Source organism: Halyomorpha halys, unplaced genomic scaffold, assembly GCF_000696795.3.
Source record: "Halyomorpha halys isolate HHAL.00 unplaced genomic scaffold, Hhal_1.1 Scaffold213.1, whole genome shotgun sequence".
Classification (NCBI taxonomy): Eukaryota; Metazoa; Arthropoda; class Insecta; order Hemiptera; family Pentatomidae; genus Halyomorpha; species Halyomorpha halys.
The window spans coordinates 1382533-1401182 of NW_027116617.1; the positions used below are offsets into that span (position 1 = coordinate 1382533).

General features: G+C 31.3%; 1 protein-coding gene across 4 annotated transcripts in view; it reads right to left on the reverse strand.

Annotated features, from left to right (window-relative positions):
* The window catches only part of grh (grainy head), a 120422-nt gene that overhangs the window by 28622 nt on the left and 73150 nt on the right, over positions 1-18650 (reverse strand). For 3 of the 4 annotated variants that reach the window (XM_014418933.2, XM_014418934.2, XM_014418931.2), the window contains exons 3-7: positions 17178-17373; positions 16184-16291; positions 15703-16064; positions 13808-14039; positions 12285-12418 (exon numbers count right to left, since the gene is read on the reverse strand). In XM_014418933.2, coding sequence (XP_014274419.1) covers positions 12285-12418; positions 13808-14039; positions 15703-16064; positions 16184-16291; positions 17178-17373 — 1032 coding nt within the window. The remainder of the gene's footprint in view (positions 1-12284; positions 12419-13807; positions 14040-15702; positions 16065-16183; positions 16292-17177; positions 17374-18650) is intronic. The other variant, XM_014418932.2, reaches the window with a different exon arrangement.

The following is an 18650-nucleotide window of genomic DNA, read 5'->3' on the forward strand; positions in this document are numbered from 1 at the left end:
GCCCACCAGGCCGATCTGGTATAAAAATAAAATAAATAAATACTATAATTTGAAGTAACGATTAAAAGTACTTGTAATTGGTAATAGCAACTAACCGACGAATGAAATCATCGTCCACAATTACAATTACTAATTGAGCCAAAGTAATTGCAGTTAGTAATTCCTATAAAAAATTGGTAATTACTTTTTGTTCAACACTGCCAATGACTTACTGTACCGAGGATGGTTATAATATGAAAAATTATTTTTTTTTCAATAATTCTCAACAAGGACATAATTATTAATATAAACATGACTAATTTATTAATTTGACAAGGCCGGCTACTCAATGCGTGGTTGGGAACCGACTCAATGGCAAAACGTGACCAGATAACTTGGTGCCATCCCCAACGTGCTGTAGTTCACTGTTCTGCATCAATGGGCTCCCGTCAATGAGTCTCCCCGCGCTTTCATCCTTTAAGGACTGCTTCCAAATTTCCCCTATATTATTATCCTCTATATATGTATATGTACAAAGTTGAATGTCGTACATAATTTCACGAAACTTCATTATCGCAATAGAGTAAAGGTAGGTTTAATATCAGAAAACAAATATTTTGTTTACGGTAAGGTTGTATCAAGTCTGTGATAGGATAATAACCATTACGTAATAAAATAATGAAACATCAAACAAGTAAAAAACATACAGTATAACAAGAAAATGAGAAATTACTATTTGCTATTTTCCTGTCTCTCTATTTGTATTTTTACACGTTATTACATTTTTTAAATAGCACTAATGAAGGCCTACAATTTAGGCCAAAACGTTGTCATAAATAAGTTTAACTTAATAATATCATCAATCTTTACTGACCGCACCACCGAACAGCCTCAGCTTATGTTGGGATAAAAAGTATCATTGCAAAGAAAGACCAGTTTTTAATCACCTCTATAATGCTTAAGAATGCATAAAAAAGTACTTAATTTTGTTAGACCATTTTATCAACCTATTTTTTTTTTAATATAGATTAATAATTTATCCACCACTAACAGTTTTCAAAAAATTAAGGAAAGACGATGTGCCAAAGATTGCTAGAGTTCACTCCTGATTGGTTATAACTTTTATAACCGAGGGTTTTTTTAGTATATATGAGTGAAGTTTCAAAACTATTTTTTTTATAAGTCCAACGTTAATTGGAGTAAATTATGGACTTGAATAATTATTGTATCTCATTAAGTGTTAAAGCTTTCTATACTTTTTTTTTATGACCCCCTTCTTGGTCATTTCTGACGGAGGGGGGGAGGTATCTACAGGGCAGCACTCTCTTCTAACCATGGTGTGAGGGTGGGCGTTCAACTTTTCATTTCGTAATACCACCACAGAAATAAAAGTCAATCCCCCAGACTGAATTCGAACCAGCGCCGTAGCAGTTCCTGGGTTGTAAAGTCCTCAACTTCCTCAGCTACAGGCGGCCCTAGCTTACTATCTCTTACCTAAAGTTTATACAGCCCTTTTCAGATGTATCCCTGCAAGAGATGAAATGTCTTCATTTCAGAACCCTTAGAACATCAATCCAATACATAACCTACAAGAAACTTGACATCTCTCTAACATTTATAAAAATCAACTCAAATCAATAATATCAGAGTTATTTAACTCAATCCAATTAATTAAAAGATTTCTGATAATTTCTAAATCAGATAATACTAATCTTGTTAAGACGTGTGCTCTTCCGATCTAACGGGTTGCGCTAATTCACAATCAGATAATACTAATCTTCACATACAGTTATTTACAAAGATTATTAACGACCTTTCCTGGAAGTACCCAAGTTTGCTTAGGTACCGAATACCTAAGAAATCACAGGATTTTGGCCTGCTTATCTCATGAGCAGCGAATAGAAGTCAACTATTGTGGCAACTTCAAATCAACCTAAAGCTATAATAAGATTTTTTAAACCAAAGGAAGCATTTTTTCAAAGTATCAAAACTATCTGAACAGTTCAATTCATTGGTACCGAACCCCTCATACATAAAAAAAAAATATATACACCAGTCCTTCATACACATTCGTAATTGGCTTTTGACAGAGTGACCAGTTCTTCATCGTACTACAAATTTTTCTACTATAGTAGTAAAAAACACCTATGGTTTATGATTTTTATTACAGTATTATCATTGTATATTTCTGTCTGTATCTCAATGGATAAGGATAACAGGAATAGTTTTTATGAAATTTAAATTCTCTTATGAATGAATTTCATTCACTGGTAATCAGACGCTACAAGGGTTTATTATTACTTTGAACTACTTTTTTCAGTTAGGTCGCGCGACATGGCACAGGAGATAGGTTAGCGATGTGGACACTAACTCAACGTTAAGGTATGTTTTACGACGCGGAGGCCAGAAGGGGTTAGCGTCCGCCGTGTGTGAGATATAAGGGAACTGAGCTGGCCGTTTGGTGAAAGGGGATGTCACGGCAACTTTCTTTATTTTCTCCGTTTCTCTTTGAAGCTTGGCCAGTGACCACTGCTTATCTATACCGCAGCATCGCCTCCGTTCTGTTTTTATAACACTTTTTCCTTTTTATTTTTTTTTTTCATGTTTTACAACGTCTTCACAAAACACCTGATATGGAAAATGTGGGTTCGATCATAAGATCGCCTCTACAACGAATTTTTATGGATTAAAATTATTTCAAATTAATAAAAAAAATTATATAGTACGTTTTCTTGCTAATTTTCAAAAACCGTGTTTAAATATATATGTATACATTATTTATGGTTGATATATATTAAATATTGTCTATTTGCTGATACAAAAACAAGGCAGCTGAGGACTTCTTATAATGTTTTTATTTTATTTAATTTTTTTTTTATGGCTCAAGTCCTCCATTAAGACCTATACAGCCCCAGAGGAGAAATATCAAGATTCATTTCTCGGGTTCGCCACGAATTAATACTGAATGACCCAGATGGGAATCCAACCCACAACCTTCTGAGCCAAGCACTCCAGCTCCCGCGCCACAATGCGCATTGCTATCATGTCCACATGTGTTTATTTTACAAATTTTACTAAACCTCTTGTCAATCTTTCAGGTCAAAAATTAATCCGCAATAATTCTTATGTATATATATTTTTTGGGGGGGCAGGATAAAAAATATAAATTAAGAACTATTGTTTTTTTAATTTTTGCCCAACAGGCAGGACAAGAGGTTTAGAAAAGAATGTAAAATAGTGAAGGTCAGATGGTGAAGTAAATTAATTAAATTTTTTTATTTATGTACACAAGGTGTACCATAAATGATAGACAATATTGATGATAGTAGATCTTAAGAGAAACTTTATCTTATTTATTTAATTTATTTTTTTGTTGTATAGGAAGCTGTAATTAAAAAAAAAACTATTTATGAAAGGTTTAAAATTAAAGCATAGTAAATAAAGATCTTTCTTGAACCTGTATATAATATATAAATATATATATATATAAATATTGTATACATGCAAAATCACCCTTCTACAAGTCTTACCAAATCCGAGAACTATTTATTTTTGGTAATATTTAATTTATTATTCACATATATAATAAATTAAATATATATGTGTGTGTGTATTAACAGCAACTGAAACGGATGGTAGTCGGTCGAACTTATGTAAAACATCAAGAGGTGTTAGCGTTGACGGATGCGAGGAAGACAAGGAGATGTGTACACATTGTTATTATTAATGAAGGAGAAACAGTAATAAAGTGGGTACAAGATCCAAAGCGAAGTTATTTTTCGGAACATATTTTACATGGACTACTGGCTTGTCTGATTTGAAAAACAATGCTCCCTCACGAAAGCATGTCTTGTAAACCATGCTCTCTTTTTTATAATGAGCCCTTTCGTTAGACTCCAAGTTCATTAGTCATTGTTGAGAAACCTACTTCTAAAATTTATATCCAACGGAATTCTTCGATTTATTGTTCAATTTTTTATAACATTAATTTTTGTTTGAATACTATATGTTTGAAAGAGTATATATATTAGATTAATTATTTATTATATGATTTTTTGAGAGTGGTTTATTTATTATTAATATACACAATTTTGATCCATTTTACTCTCAACTTGTATTCTTAAATAACTCTCCAACGTTTCGGCCCTCAGGCCATTTTCAAGGAGACAACCTATAAAAATCTTTTATATTTATAACAATTACATTATTTCCTTAACTATATACTGATTTCTTTGCGCATACCTTCAATATTGATGTAATTGTTTTTAATCTCAATTTGCAGGCTAATTGCCCAAGTCACGTCTTTAAAATAAATTGAATATTAAAAAACATCATAACAACTTCATAAAATTTTTGTTTTTAAATTGATTACTTACTTACATAACTTTTTTTTATATCTTAAGTTTAAAAATCCTTTTATACAAACAAACTCCTCCTTTTTCACTTATATTTATCACTTAAAACAGAACCTACCTTTAACCGGTTAGGACTCTGTTATCACCTTATCATATAAAAAGTAACTTTTTGATCATTAATTTACATTTAATATAATTTAAATTTATATTTAATTTTAATAGGACAATTAGCCTGCTAATTGAGATTAAAAACAATGACATCAATATTGAAGGTATGGCCAAAGAAATCAGTATGTAGTGAAGGAAATAATGTAATTGTTATAAAAACAAAAAAATTGTATAGGTTGTCTCCTTGAGAATGGCCTGAGGGCCGAAACGTTGGAGAGTTATTTAAGAATACAAGTTGAGAGTAAAATGGATCACAATTGTGTATATTAATAATAAAGAGTGTATATATATTCGAATTTAATGTAGATTTTAGAAAACCATTTACGTTAAATGCGTAGATCCTTTGATTAAAAAAAATATATATACTATGTTGCGCACACACAACTTTTATAAAAGTGAATAAATATCATTGAAAAAATAAAGAATGTTAAGTACAAGAGTTTAGCATAATTTTTATTCACTAACAATGAGTATGGGCAGTGGAAGTAAAACTGATCATTTAAAATAAAATCACACAATAATAATAAGTTATAATATATTGTTTTATAGATGACCTTATATCAAAAGATAACATTAATATATTATATTATATATATAATAATATTTGTTCTTTTATATTGATATTGAAGTTATAACTGTTGAAATTTTTTTTTTTTAAATAGACTGGATAAATATTGATTAAATAAGTTTAATTAATTACTCCAACAGATATTTCAAATTTATCTAACTTTAGACTTTTTTTACCGAACATATGAATCACAAAGCAAATATTAACGAAGTATATTAGTTACATAGAAAAAAATATATATATGGTTAGTTACAGACGAGTCTGGCTGTATGAATCTAGTTAATTTCTACCCATAAGAAACGAAATAAAATATATTTTTTAATTCATGATTTATTGTTATAGTTGTTCAAATATTCGTTTCACTCTGAAGAAAATTGCTACAATTTTTGTTTGAACCTCGATAGTAAAAAAATATTACCAATGATCAAAAAAGAATTTTGACTCCCTTAAAAATGTGAGGGTTTACGTTATAATATATGTAAAATTCTTTTTTTCAAAACAATCCGATTAATTTCTTTTAGGCTTTTGCACCCAAATCACGTATCAATCCTTAAAGATCCTCGAACATCTTGACATCATTCATCAATTTTCAAACATTATTATTTTTTTTTTTCAGTTTCCGAAAAATCTTTTAATTGTATTTTATTTAGTGATTTTGTATATATAAGATTTGAATATTAAACAATTTTTTTGATGATTTGCACTGTTTTCGGTTGAAGTGTGGAGATATTAGATCATTTTTAACAGTTTATATATTTTTTTGAGATATATATAGATCGTTAATGGCACTTTTCACAAATGCTATATGCAATAATAAAGCGTCGTTCGGCACTAAAGAGGTTAAACAGTGGAGAAACATTGTGCTAGATTGTTACTTGTTGAGGTTCCGAACTTAAGTTTATAGTTCTGGATCAAGTCGGGAATCCACTGACTTATCAATACCAGATATGTACTTTTCACAATAAATATTCTTTGAATTATTTTTCTAAAAAAATATATTTTGAAGAACGCATAGAAGATTTGAGTCCACCGTATAAACTAGTTTATATTTGGCTATCATATCCTATTTTTACTACATAATCGTTGATGACCTCGATATCTCATATGTTCTTGACCTTATTCCATCCAGATTCTCAAGCTTTCATCCAAAACTTCATCAACCAAATCTTGTAAGACAATCCCAATCTCGCTCCAACCAGTCCTCAGCGTCCAGTCAATTTATATTATTTTACAATACATTTTTTTTTTAAATCTCTGTTGAATAAAAACCACTATATAATTGAAATATTCAAAAGATTTGAATGGTCTTCCGAAGTGGTCTGCTCTGGACAGATGTTGGAAGAAATTTTCTACGTGGCGTTGGCCACGCCCCCGATGGCTGGTCTCCCCTCCACCGCCCTGGATTTTAAATAATTAATTGCCACAAGACGGACCTGGTTTAAAGGTAGCCACTGCCCAGATAGGACAGGTGGCCTCAAGGACTAGTTGCCTCTAGTAAGAATTATTCAGTTCAAATCAATCATAATTGAAGATTGAACCAGCATGGAATACACAGCTATGTTTATTCCATGAAAAACGGTTATTATTTGACTTTTTATATAAAACTTAGTTTATCGAAAGGAGAAAAAGTGATTTGATGAACGGAAGATTTGAACAGATACAAAAGGTTATTGGTGGACAGAAAACAGGTCATTCAATGGAACATATACAAGCAAAAAGTTGAGTATTACGGAGTAGGTTTATCTTTTAAAAGTTAAACTTTTTTAAATATTGTAACCCTTTTAAACAAGATAAAAAAAATAATCATTAATAAAAACAACATTCGTTTAATACAACACAGCCAAAATAACATTTGTTAATTAATTGTGTGATACTTTATAAAATTGAATATTTTTTAGTTTTTTATGAACCGATCATGGAGAAATAGTTAACCGCAGTAGAAATCCAGGAAATGGTTATCGAAGGTGCGGTTAGAAATACAAAATACCATAAATATTTTATTGTGTATACGAATTGACTTTTCGGGCTACGTAATGTCATTACGTACCTTTCGGACTTTCTTCAGTGTCATTAAAATAAGATACGAAAATAATATATATATATGTATATATTACCCATATAAAAAATTAATACGTAAATATAAAATCCTATACATATAGAGGTTATAAATACTAAATAAAGCTGAAATTATTGTTTTAAACACTTTGAAATACCAGATCATTTCCAAAACATTGTAATTTATTTAACTTTTCTCTAATATTCTTAATATTTTTGGCACGAGGAGAACCATCACTCTATTGAGTGTTGAAATCGCATAAATATTTTTAGAATCGATATATGACCAACAATAGTTTGAATCCTCAACAATAGGTGGTATCATTACTGTGACATGAAAATCTTGCAAGAATGTGAAATATAAAGAAGAAGTAAACGTGAGTAGAAGTCTAAGAAAACCTATCAAGATTTAGAAACAGGGTGAATTTACATGATGGATTCAATGATTTTCCATCTTATGCTTTAAATAATATAAAATCGTAAAGCAATAAATCAGTAAAGGTCCATCTTCCTATAAATACAATAGACATGAAGCCATTTAAATTTATTTTCCAAATACAATTTATTTAAACAAAATATGTAAAAAAACTTTTATTTGTATTCTCAGGTTTCCAAGAAGAAGATTAATGATTTTTTTAATACTCATATTTTTCTTATTAATGTTTAATTTTGAACTACGAAAATTTAACGTTTCCTAACTCAAATATTAATGTTTTTGTAATTTTTAAGTTTACGTATCTTAATTTTTCGTTGAATTGCAGAGAATTATTGTTGTTTTAGTTGGGAAGACCTACAACGCTGGTTGACGTTCACAACCACGATAAACTATATAAATAAATAAATTTTTTTTCGTATAAATACATCCATACACGGATAAGTAAATATATATATTCTCCTATATAATTATCATATAAAATGTCATTTATGTATATTTAAGTAGCTGCCCTGTATAAATTAAGCAAGTGAAGAATGATTTCACGCTTCTACTCCCAATTATATTGGCATCCGATTTGGTAAGCCTTGTCTCTGCCAAAAAACATTTTATGCCACGTGTTATATATATAAAAGTTTTTGAGAACTACTTTCTTCATTGTCACGCGGAACTAACTGAAATACGAAAATCAAATCTGTCTGAATAAAGAAAAATAAATTTTTTTTTTGGTGGAGAGTGGAATGGTCATTTTTTTTTTTTTTTGCCATCGGTCCAATTAGGCCAGCTCGAAAGGCCAGCCCCCTCGATTTCTGATACAGGACTCCTTTTTAAGAGAAAAGCTCCGATTAACTGTACCCGAGGGGACATTATTTATTGCCTTTTGTAGCAAGCATCTCCGCTATTTACATTAAGTAAAGAAACTCCGCAATTCTAATGGCGATTTAATTGTAGGGCATTCTTTATCTTCTTAATACTATAATGAAAAGGAAAAAAAAAAAGATGAAATTTCGTTACTTAAGTTTCTTGTCTGAAAAAAACTTATATGATGTATATAGGAGCACTGTATTTGAACATTGTAGAAATTTATTGCCCAATTAACGTGCCATCTGGCACTATCACTGAGGCTCCCTGTATTATTACTTGTATTATTGAACTTAAATTTAAAGTCCTGGCCAACAATAGGAGAAGTAATTCTTAAAAAAGTTCTAATAATTCTCGAGAAACCTGTTATAAAAATTCTAGCAAGACATTTTTAATAAGAGTCAAAAACTTGTTCAAAATAAAAGTGTACTTTTATTTCGGGACCCTGGAATACTTGCATTTATAATGTATATATATATTTTATTTATTAACACAATGGGAAGAAAATGTATGGTGCCCTATTAGTCCTTGAGCGTTGTAATGCGGCTAATTTTGATTTTGATTATTTTTTTTATTTTATTTTTTTAAATAATTTATTTATTGATATTTAAAACTGTATACATATATACACATCAAGTAAATTTGCTGTAAGTGATATTATGACATGATAAAAACCCCATGATAAAAAGTTCTACCCATTGATAGAACTCCAAAAACATTTCTAAAGGAGAAGATCTCGAGGCCATCTTCTTTTCAGACGTCTAGGATGATTATTAGGTAGTGAAGGAGAAGCCAGGTTAGAAACGTGTTGGTTTGGGCGGTTGGGAAGTTTATTATGGAAGGATTGGTATCTGGTTCTGGCCAAATCGGCAACATAGGGGACATTGAGGTCCTGACGGATGATTTGATTTGTGAAAAAGTAAGGAGCATTAAGGATTTTACGAAGGATTTTGGACTGTAAGGATTGGATTCGAGAGGAATTAGATATTTTGATTATTTAAATTTTTAATATATATATATATCTTCGTATGTATGTATTGTTTTTTTTTTTACTGGAATCGAGATGAATGTAAATCGACACATTTGAAAGCCAGTTTTCTCATGACATTTAAGGCCACCTTTTTAAACAAACAACTTACTAAACGGATTTCAATATGAGGTTTTTGAAAACTTTCTCTAGAAAACGGTACATATATTCCGAATAGAAATCTGAAATTAAAATAAAAATAAATGCCAATATCTGGTTTGAGAAACGAGTAGGTGGCTAGGTGAGGCGATGTCTTGACCCAATTAATATGCAAAACGCTAACATGTCCAACTGAGTCATTGCCCCAAGTTGCCTCCCATACTAATGCAACGACCCGGCATAAGGTCTGTCCAACGCCAGGCCAATTATACCAAGCGATGGGTATCATATATTGACGCGTTCGGATCGAATGGAAAACGCGACGTTGGACATGTCAGAGGGGATATTTATATTGTATCGGATTTGTAATCCGATCTACGGCGTTGTAGTGTTTGAGCGAAGCATATAGGAGACGAGAGTTCATTTAATGGGTTCCTGGGGATAGAACCAAGAATAGGGTCGACTCATACGACCTAACTCATTACTTCAATAAAGCAATTTTAACGCTTTTATGAGCGTTATAAAAACCGTAATGAATTTATATACAAGCAAGAATAGTGTTCTGCATTTATGAATTTCACTAAAGTATTTTTTCGAATTAGGAAGAATAGGATGGTTTAATAGCAAACATACGTTCTATTCCTTGTCCAAGTTTTAATTATTAGAATGGCTACACCTTTTCCACCCAGTAGCAGATTAACACAAGACTTATGGGCGTTTCTTGTATACCTATTTCTACGAGCACCGGTCAAATTTACGGGTAAACGAAAATATGCATTTTCTCTAAAAAATCGATTTATTTGAACTAAGACTGAATTGAACAATATACAATAGCTTCTAAATTATTAATTAATCAAAATTCTTTTTTTTTTTTAAATTATCACAGAAATGATACCAATAATATTAACGGTATAGGCCAATCATATTGATATATCAGTTTCGTTTTGCCCCAATGCATACTGATTTGCGGAGGTATCTTCAGAACAACCACGATTGATGTTGATAATTTAATTGAACATCTTATTCATATCTCATGAATTTACTCATGATTGCTAGAAAAGAGGGATTGTTCATGATAAAAAAGTACAATGCCTAAATTCTATTGTATACCTAATTGTAAATATTTATAAGTGAAAACTGTCAACAGTAATAGAAACGTTTGCATACTGCTTTTTGAAAAAATGTCTTCACACTGTCACTGCAGCAATCATAGTAAAGATCGTCTCTTGTTTCTTCGGCGATAATCATAAGGAATTACTTTGAAGAAGAAAATAAACGATAATACTCAGGCCATACAATCCGCTTTAGTTTACATTATGGAGGCGTGATTGAGATAACTAAATTGGAAGCAAAAGTAAAAACTTTTAGTTCACTGTTATGTATATTATTGGAAGAATGGTTTTACGAACGAAGCAAACACAAGGGTTGTTCATGATATTAGCTGGACTGTCAATTTGACGGGTTTCGTAGAGATAGGTGTACTACATACTAATTTCAAAAATTTGGAATCTTAGGAGACAATAATTGTGTGTACCAATTCTTTTTGATTAACCATTAATTTACGATGTAAAAAGGTTAAAATCTAGTGTTAAAAGGGGTTGAAGGGAAATGTGCTGTTTGAAATGTACAAGTTAATAACTGTGATACATATATTTATTAATTTATGAAGGAAAAATTTTAATTAAAATTTTTAATTTAAATTGAAAAATGTAATTATATTATTGTCGACTGTAATTACAGTTTTAAATTAGTTTAAACTGCATTATTTGTAATTGGATTATTAATTACTTAAATATTCTTGCAGTCTATCCTGGCACAGGAGAGGACAACCAATTATTCTTACCATATCCATAGAAAAATATGCACAGGGAATTGAAAATAGTCAAAGGAATATACCAACATAAGAAAATACTAAAAAAAATGTGCATAATACTCTACTCTATGGATGTCCCGAATTCTATCGCCATCCCTCTTCAAAAGATACCCTAGATCGGCCCATGTTTCAACCTCCGCATTTTTATAAAACATCAAGTAAAGACTTGTAAACTTGTAAGGATGTGAGATAATAGATTAACGGTATTCACATAGTTGCTAAAACAATTGTAATACCCAACTATTAGGTGAAATAAAACGTAGTTCATTAATTCATAGTACAAGTGGCTTCACATTTAATATTTATTAAAAAATAAAATGAAGAAGCTTTAGCCCATATTTTAGTATTTATTAGATGTAACTGGCAATTTTAATTATAAACTGGGATCTCAATTAAGAATTTAAATGATAGAAAGAAGTAAAATAAATTTTAATATCAATATACAATTAAAGAAATTACTAATGTCATAAATAACAATCATTTTATTTCAATTGATAACAAATAAAAAAAAAAACCTATAATATGTAAAAATACAATAAAAAAATAACGTAGTTAAATTGACTAAGTATCGCATATGTATAAAAATTCATTCAGATACTTATTTTTTAATTTTTTTTTAAAACAATATATATTGAAATATTTGAAGGAATGTTGAATAATGCAAATAATTTTTTAACTAATACTGAAAAATAATTTTTTATCCGGCTAATAAAAGATTATTTGAGACATTAGCTATTTACAAGTTAATATAAAATGAATAAAATTTTAAATTATTTCCCGTATTGTAAATTTTGAGGATTTTTAAGATATTAAATCTAAATAAATCTAAAAACATATACCTGAAATAAATGATTTTGCATACTCACAGTTTTGGTATTTGGATTTTGTCAGCATCGTTCTGCCTACCGAAGTCGTGCCAAGGGCGAGATCTTGCAGCCGGAGAGCTTTGGCTTCCCCTCCCTTCACCGAGCAGCGAAGGCATTTCCGAGTAGTCGAAAGACTAAAAGAAAAAAATGTTTTAATTCTATAAATTGGAAAAAAATAAATATATTTTATAAAAATGAAATAAATACAAGATAGTAAGGGTACTATCATAACTAGTATTTGTTCTCGGCGTTGAAAACTTACAAAATATTTAATATTAAATTATCGTTCAATCCAGTTTATGTAGCTATTAAATTTCTAATTTATTTAAAATTAATAAAGAATACATAAATTCATAAATTGTTTCCCTATTAATTGAGCATACATAGTATTTTGAAAAATTTTAATAAAGAAGACTGTAAGTTCGCTGAAAATAAATTACCGATTGTTCAAAATAAGATTTAAATTTGTTTATTATATTAATATTAACAGCGAGTATCAATACATTTCATGAACTTATTGATACGCAGTTGTCCCCGCAGCTTATAATTTAACTGAGCTAATTTAAATTATCATTAAAAAAAAAAAGAATTAGATGTTGTTGCAGTCGGTATTAAATTACTTGGAGACAGGTTTTATTTCATTTCATATCTCTAACAAATATATATTTTTCAATTTATTTATTTTCAAAGAGATCTCAGATTTTTATTACGTGCGTAAGGGCCCCCCTCAGATTGCATGTTAAATCTCAATAAATATTGGGCATAAAGAGAAAAAGAAAAAGCTGGATGGTAATTACATCGGTCAGGTTGGCAGCCTTGAACCAATCTCTTAGCCTATTATGTAAAGCCGACAATGGCAGTAATTAGGACTGTATCGTTAAGGCGTTTATATTGCTAAGTGTCGCCTACTGTCTACTATCGAGCAGTCATAGAAAGGAAAAAAAAGCGACAGATGCCGCATAAAGCGATCCTGAAACCTTAAACGGAGACCATCTCGTACCACGATGCTATATCCGGCCATTCTTTCTCAGAATGATCCTCCTTGTATATATGAAAAAATTCGAAGTCTTAACGGTTACTTCGGCTGTTCGGACTGAATAAGCACATACGGGTTCCTTCATGACAGCAAACGGCAAACGAACTAAACTTTCTATTGCGTCTGGGAAACTTGCGGAAAATATAAATGCAGCTCATTTGACTCTCGATGGGATATAATGTAATTTCCATATTTGTGGGTGAAATCGAGTTTTATTTTATTTATCTTTACAAATGTGAAATGCCAGACGTTGAATAAAAAGTAAGAGATCGTTCTGAAAGGAAAGTTAAAAAAAAAATGTTCACCGGAACGTGGGAAGGGCTTTTACAAGCATGTACAAACTTTTAAAAGGCTGTAAAGAGGACTCCGAAGCGAATTTTGAAGAGTTTGGCATTTATAAATATAATTGTAACTATTCATCATTTAATATCTTCACCTTTGTAATTATTTTAATTAAATAAAGATATCATAGTCCAGATTTACTTACCTGCTGGATGGGAGGCTGGTCCCTGGGAGTGATGGCATCGGCGCCGATACCGCTGTCCGGGGAAGGGAGGTCGACGGTGAGCCCTGCGGCGGCGATGACCCCCTTGTTGTGGTAGGCCGAACTCTGTCGGACGTAGCGTTCGACGAAAGAGGCCGTTGCGGCATTTTCCTCCGCAAAACTGGCCACCTGCCTCAGCTGACCTTGATACGGTGACTGCTCGGAGAAATATTCTCTGTAACAGAATTCATCATTGTAATTGAAGTGATTAAGATTATAACATTGCAACTAATCAATTACAGTAGTTAGGAGATTGGTTAGAAGAAGATGTAATGGGTGAGAAAAAAACAAAAAATGAAAATGTATCAGGAATGCCTTAATAATTTGATAAAAGAGAAATTGAAATACCTGGAATATATAGTAGAAAGATAAAATTATTTGACATGTAGTAATTAAGAAGTAGGAAGAAATAAGAACATAACTTCATTTAACAAAATTTGAGTAAATTAAAAAAATATATTCCAAATTCAGTTCTGTTCTTTTCTTCTCTGAGAGGACGGGGAAGCTTAAGAGATAGGAACCTCTCTTATTGCACCCACCCTCAAAATATCTCATAGAATTTAGGGAACAGACTGTAAAGGAACAAAGTTAGTCTATGTATCTGCATAAATTGTTGAATACTGAAAATACTGACTGCTCCAACGTATTTCTACGCGAGGGTTACTTCCTTCTTGCACCATCAAGGCTAGAGGTTCTCCAACCTAGCATAAAATGTTGGGACTAAAGGAAGGAGTCACTGACTTCTTCAGAATACTCCTTTACGCTTTCCTCTCCTTCCATTAATAAATCCCTTATATACTATACACATTTTAGTTGATTTGGTTAATTCTATATTTTGTTAATCCTTTTTTTATTTGAGTCAAAGCTAGTGATCTAGATTTCTGCTGCTCCCTCAATCCGAAGTATGATTAAATATCTTCTATTGCTAAAGAATTAGCTATAATCATGTGTCAGAAAAATTAAAAATAATTGATGATGAATGATGGATGATGTGCTCCAAAACTTAATTTTACTTATTAAGGAAATATGCAATAAAAGAAAAATCAAACCACAAGATTGTCCAAACTACAAACTCGTTAACATTCACCAACCTGTGGCTAGTACACAAATCATCAACAAATGACAGTTAGAGACAAAACAAAGTTGTGAACAGCCGATGTAATGTTGCCTAATGCTCGCAAGACTAGGCAGAGCAGCGCACCTGTAGGGCGGTCGTGACTGCCTCGAGATTGCTTCAGTCCAGGGAGCTAATAACGGAAGACTAGATCTCAATTCTAGGTTAAGCAAATCTCATTAAAAAATTTCTTTAGAAATTTCAATCACCTCCAATCGTTTTAAGTTCTTAGGCAATTCAGAAATTGATATTTCATTATCGATTCGAGGTCTCTTTCTCTCAGATGTGTAAACAGCTTTGATACATCACGATCTACAACGTTCGTTATGGAATTTTTGAAGAGGTGTAAATTGAGTTTGGTGATATATGTGTTTTACCAAAATTATACAAACTTACAAAATGGCCCAATTGAAGAATAAGCCCAATTAGACAACGTAATACTATCGAAGTAAGTGAAACTTCAGCTTGAATGAAACAAAAGCTCAATAAGTAACAAAATAAAGATCTTTTTTATTATGAAAAGAACCAAGCAGCAACAAATAAGAGTGAACTTTCAAGATATTATACTTCTAGAAAATGGATGTTGCGGTTGGTGGTTAGTGAGAATTGGATATATTAACCAGCTAACACAGGGCTCGTGTACAATAATACCTTCAGCAGTTTGCTAACTTCTTATATTTTTACCTATACCATTTCATATTGAGTTATGGGTAGTTGTTATTACCTGTAGTAAGGGTCTGAGAAGGCAGATGGCCTGCCGGCGGCGGTGGTTACATATCCAGATCCACCCTGGGATCCGGGGGTGGTGTACTGGTGCTCGGTGTAGGGGATCGGCGAAGGGGACCCACTACCACCGAACATGTGTCCACCGTAGGTGATCCCCGACTTGAGGCCTTCTGCAGAGATGATCTCGATCGGTGCGTTCTCTGGGGTGATGAGTGAGGAGGTCGAAGACGGTGTGCCGTTCATCGACCTGCTCGGCTGCTGGGGGGAATGGACGAATTCGTCCTTGATCGGGGCGGTGTTGTTATTGACGACGTCAACGACGAGGTCTTGATGACCGACCTCGCTCGTCACAAGGAGTACCTGAAACAAAATGACACAAATTCAGTATGGTCTTGTAAGCTTATTATAAAAGAGAATGAGGGTCAGGGAGATTCCAATCTCCTGGACCCTCCAGATAAGTAAGTTTCTATGGTTATTACTGTTCTTCCAGTTTCGGAATACTTAGTCCAAGGCTGGGAAGAGACGATAGCTGGAGTGCAATTCTGGGGGACCATCATAAAAGAGTTGTCTTCCGAATCACAAGAATCCTGCCCGTACATGGAAAAAGAATTCTAATGATACGATTTATCATATATATATGTTTTTAAACAAATGATATCACATAAAAAAAGACAAGTTGAAAATATATTATCACTTTAATGTAATTTTCTGTTAATTAGTTGTAATGATAATTTGTAATTTTATGGGCAGAAGTTAATAAACATTTCATGATTAATAAAAATCAATGATATTAAACACTCTCAAGCAAGTTTCGAACGCCATATTGCTATATAAACTTAAAATGAGAGCTTCAAATGTTAACTTCTTATGCCAAATAAAAATTGTATATTAACTACATCATTTCAGTAAAGAAGAAATGTAAGGATGGCTTTCGAAGTCGAAAGCTGCGTATTTCAAATAAGATTTCTCTCTCTTTTTCCTTTATAAGGCAATAAAATGCTGATGCGTTGACTCGAAGCCCCAGCATTAGGAGCTCCACGGTTTTATTACCGGCCAATTGGTATCGCTGAAAACAACCTGTAAGCAAAGCGTCTAATACAGACGTCCACTAGCCTTTTTTTACTATTGCAGGTTATCTTTCAGAAAATGGCTAAATATCTAAGCGTGGGCATATATTTGTTCTGACTACGATAAGATTTAATCAGATAATACTTTATTTAGATCTAATTTATAAATAGTTGTAGGAATGATTTTTCCGGGAATGTTTACTGTTGGACCAGTAAACCTTTACCACATTTTATATATTCCTATTTTCTTTTATGTGCGTGATTTAAACAGTTTTGTAAATCGTTATATGAATATCCATGTGTGAATACACTGGACTTCAGAATTTTTTCTTTTAAATGTTTCATTTTGTTTCAGAATGGAATATTATTATCAACTAACTTTATATGTGATGAATCGCATTATTACCTTATGCCTGTCCTTCTCCCGCCTGTGGTGGCTGAGGTCTTCAGGTTCCCTCTTCACCTCGTCCGAAGCAGCACCGCCGAGGAACAACCCTTGGATGTCGGTGAGTGGTTCGATTCCTGGACCACCACCAATTACACCATTTCCACCCTTCAGCTGGGAGGAAAGAATGGATGCACCACTTCCTCCACCACCCGCCCTGTAAAAAAAAAATATATATATAAATTAATCAACTAGTTGGACACAAATAGGATTTTTTCTAATGACGACAAAAATGCTAAAACACTTTAAATGAAAGATTAGAAAAAAAAATTCCATTTATTATTTTCAACATCTCGCTTCTAATTTAGGCTGCTGTCTAAAATCAGAAGTATTTTCGCAAAAATACATTACATAAAGTACACAAAAATATCTGTATCAACAAAAAAACATTAAATGATTATTTTTTTATTTACCATTTACTGGTTTTCATGGAAATCGACGATTCACAATATTTTTCTTAAGAAGGTTAATCTGATTTCTCTTATTTTTAAGATAGTTGTGATTATCAAACTTTTTATTGAATATAAATAATTCTAGGTTATTAATATTCAATAAATACGATGATCATTCAGTTACCAATTGATTTTCAAAGAGGTCGATTTTCTAATTATATAAAAAGTATGTAATATGATATTGAAATTTGAAGCAAAGATTCAAATAGTTGAAAAAAAAATCTTAAAGCTTTAAAAAAATCTGTGGGTTAAAAATAAAATATTATTTTTTGTGATAATAAATTTGTTTTTATTATAACAAACAATTGGTATTTGATTTTCAATAAAATATTAACAATTAAATAATATACTCGGATTTCATAGCGTGTAAAAAATTTAAACAAATTATTCTAAATGGTCTTGATTTATTTAAAGTATAAATCAAATATTTCACTAATCTTTGGCTTTCTCTGGATTCTATATTATAAAAATCTATCATTATCTTAGCAATGTAATTATAATGTATCAACATTATATATGTGTAAGCTTGATAATAACATTTTAATGTATACAATATACGTTATTAATTATAATAATACAACAATCTTTTTTAAAAAGGTTGTAATTTAGGAAAATGATTCATATACATGTTTTAAAGAATGATAATTTTATTTATTTGATTTGGAAATGGATAATATAAAATCTGAAAAGTTATTTATTTCAGCGTACACTATTATTTTTTAACCAATTTTTAATTTTAACCCTATGAACTCCAGGGCCAAAAGAAAAATAATAATTTTTTTTTTCAAGCTTTACAATTCAGAAAGGATTTTTCCTGTTAAAACTAAGTTTAAAATTAATTATTTCCATTAATCAATGATATGGAATTAAACACACTATAAGTTTTCAATTTTACTGTACAGTCCCCTACAATTTTCATTCGAAAAATAATAAAGAAAATATTATACTCACACATACAATTATTATATATATATATATATAA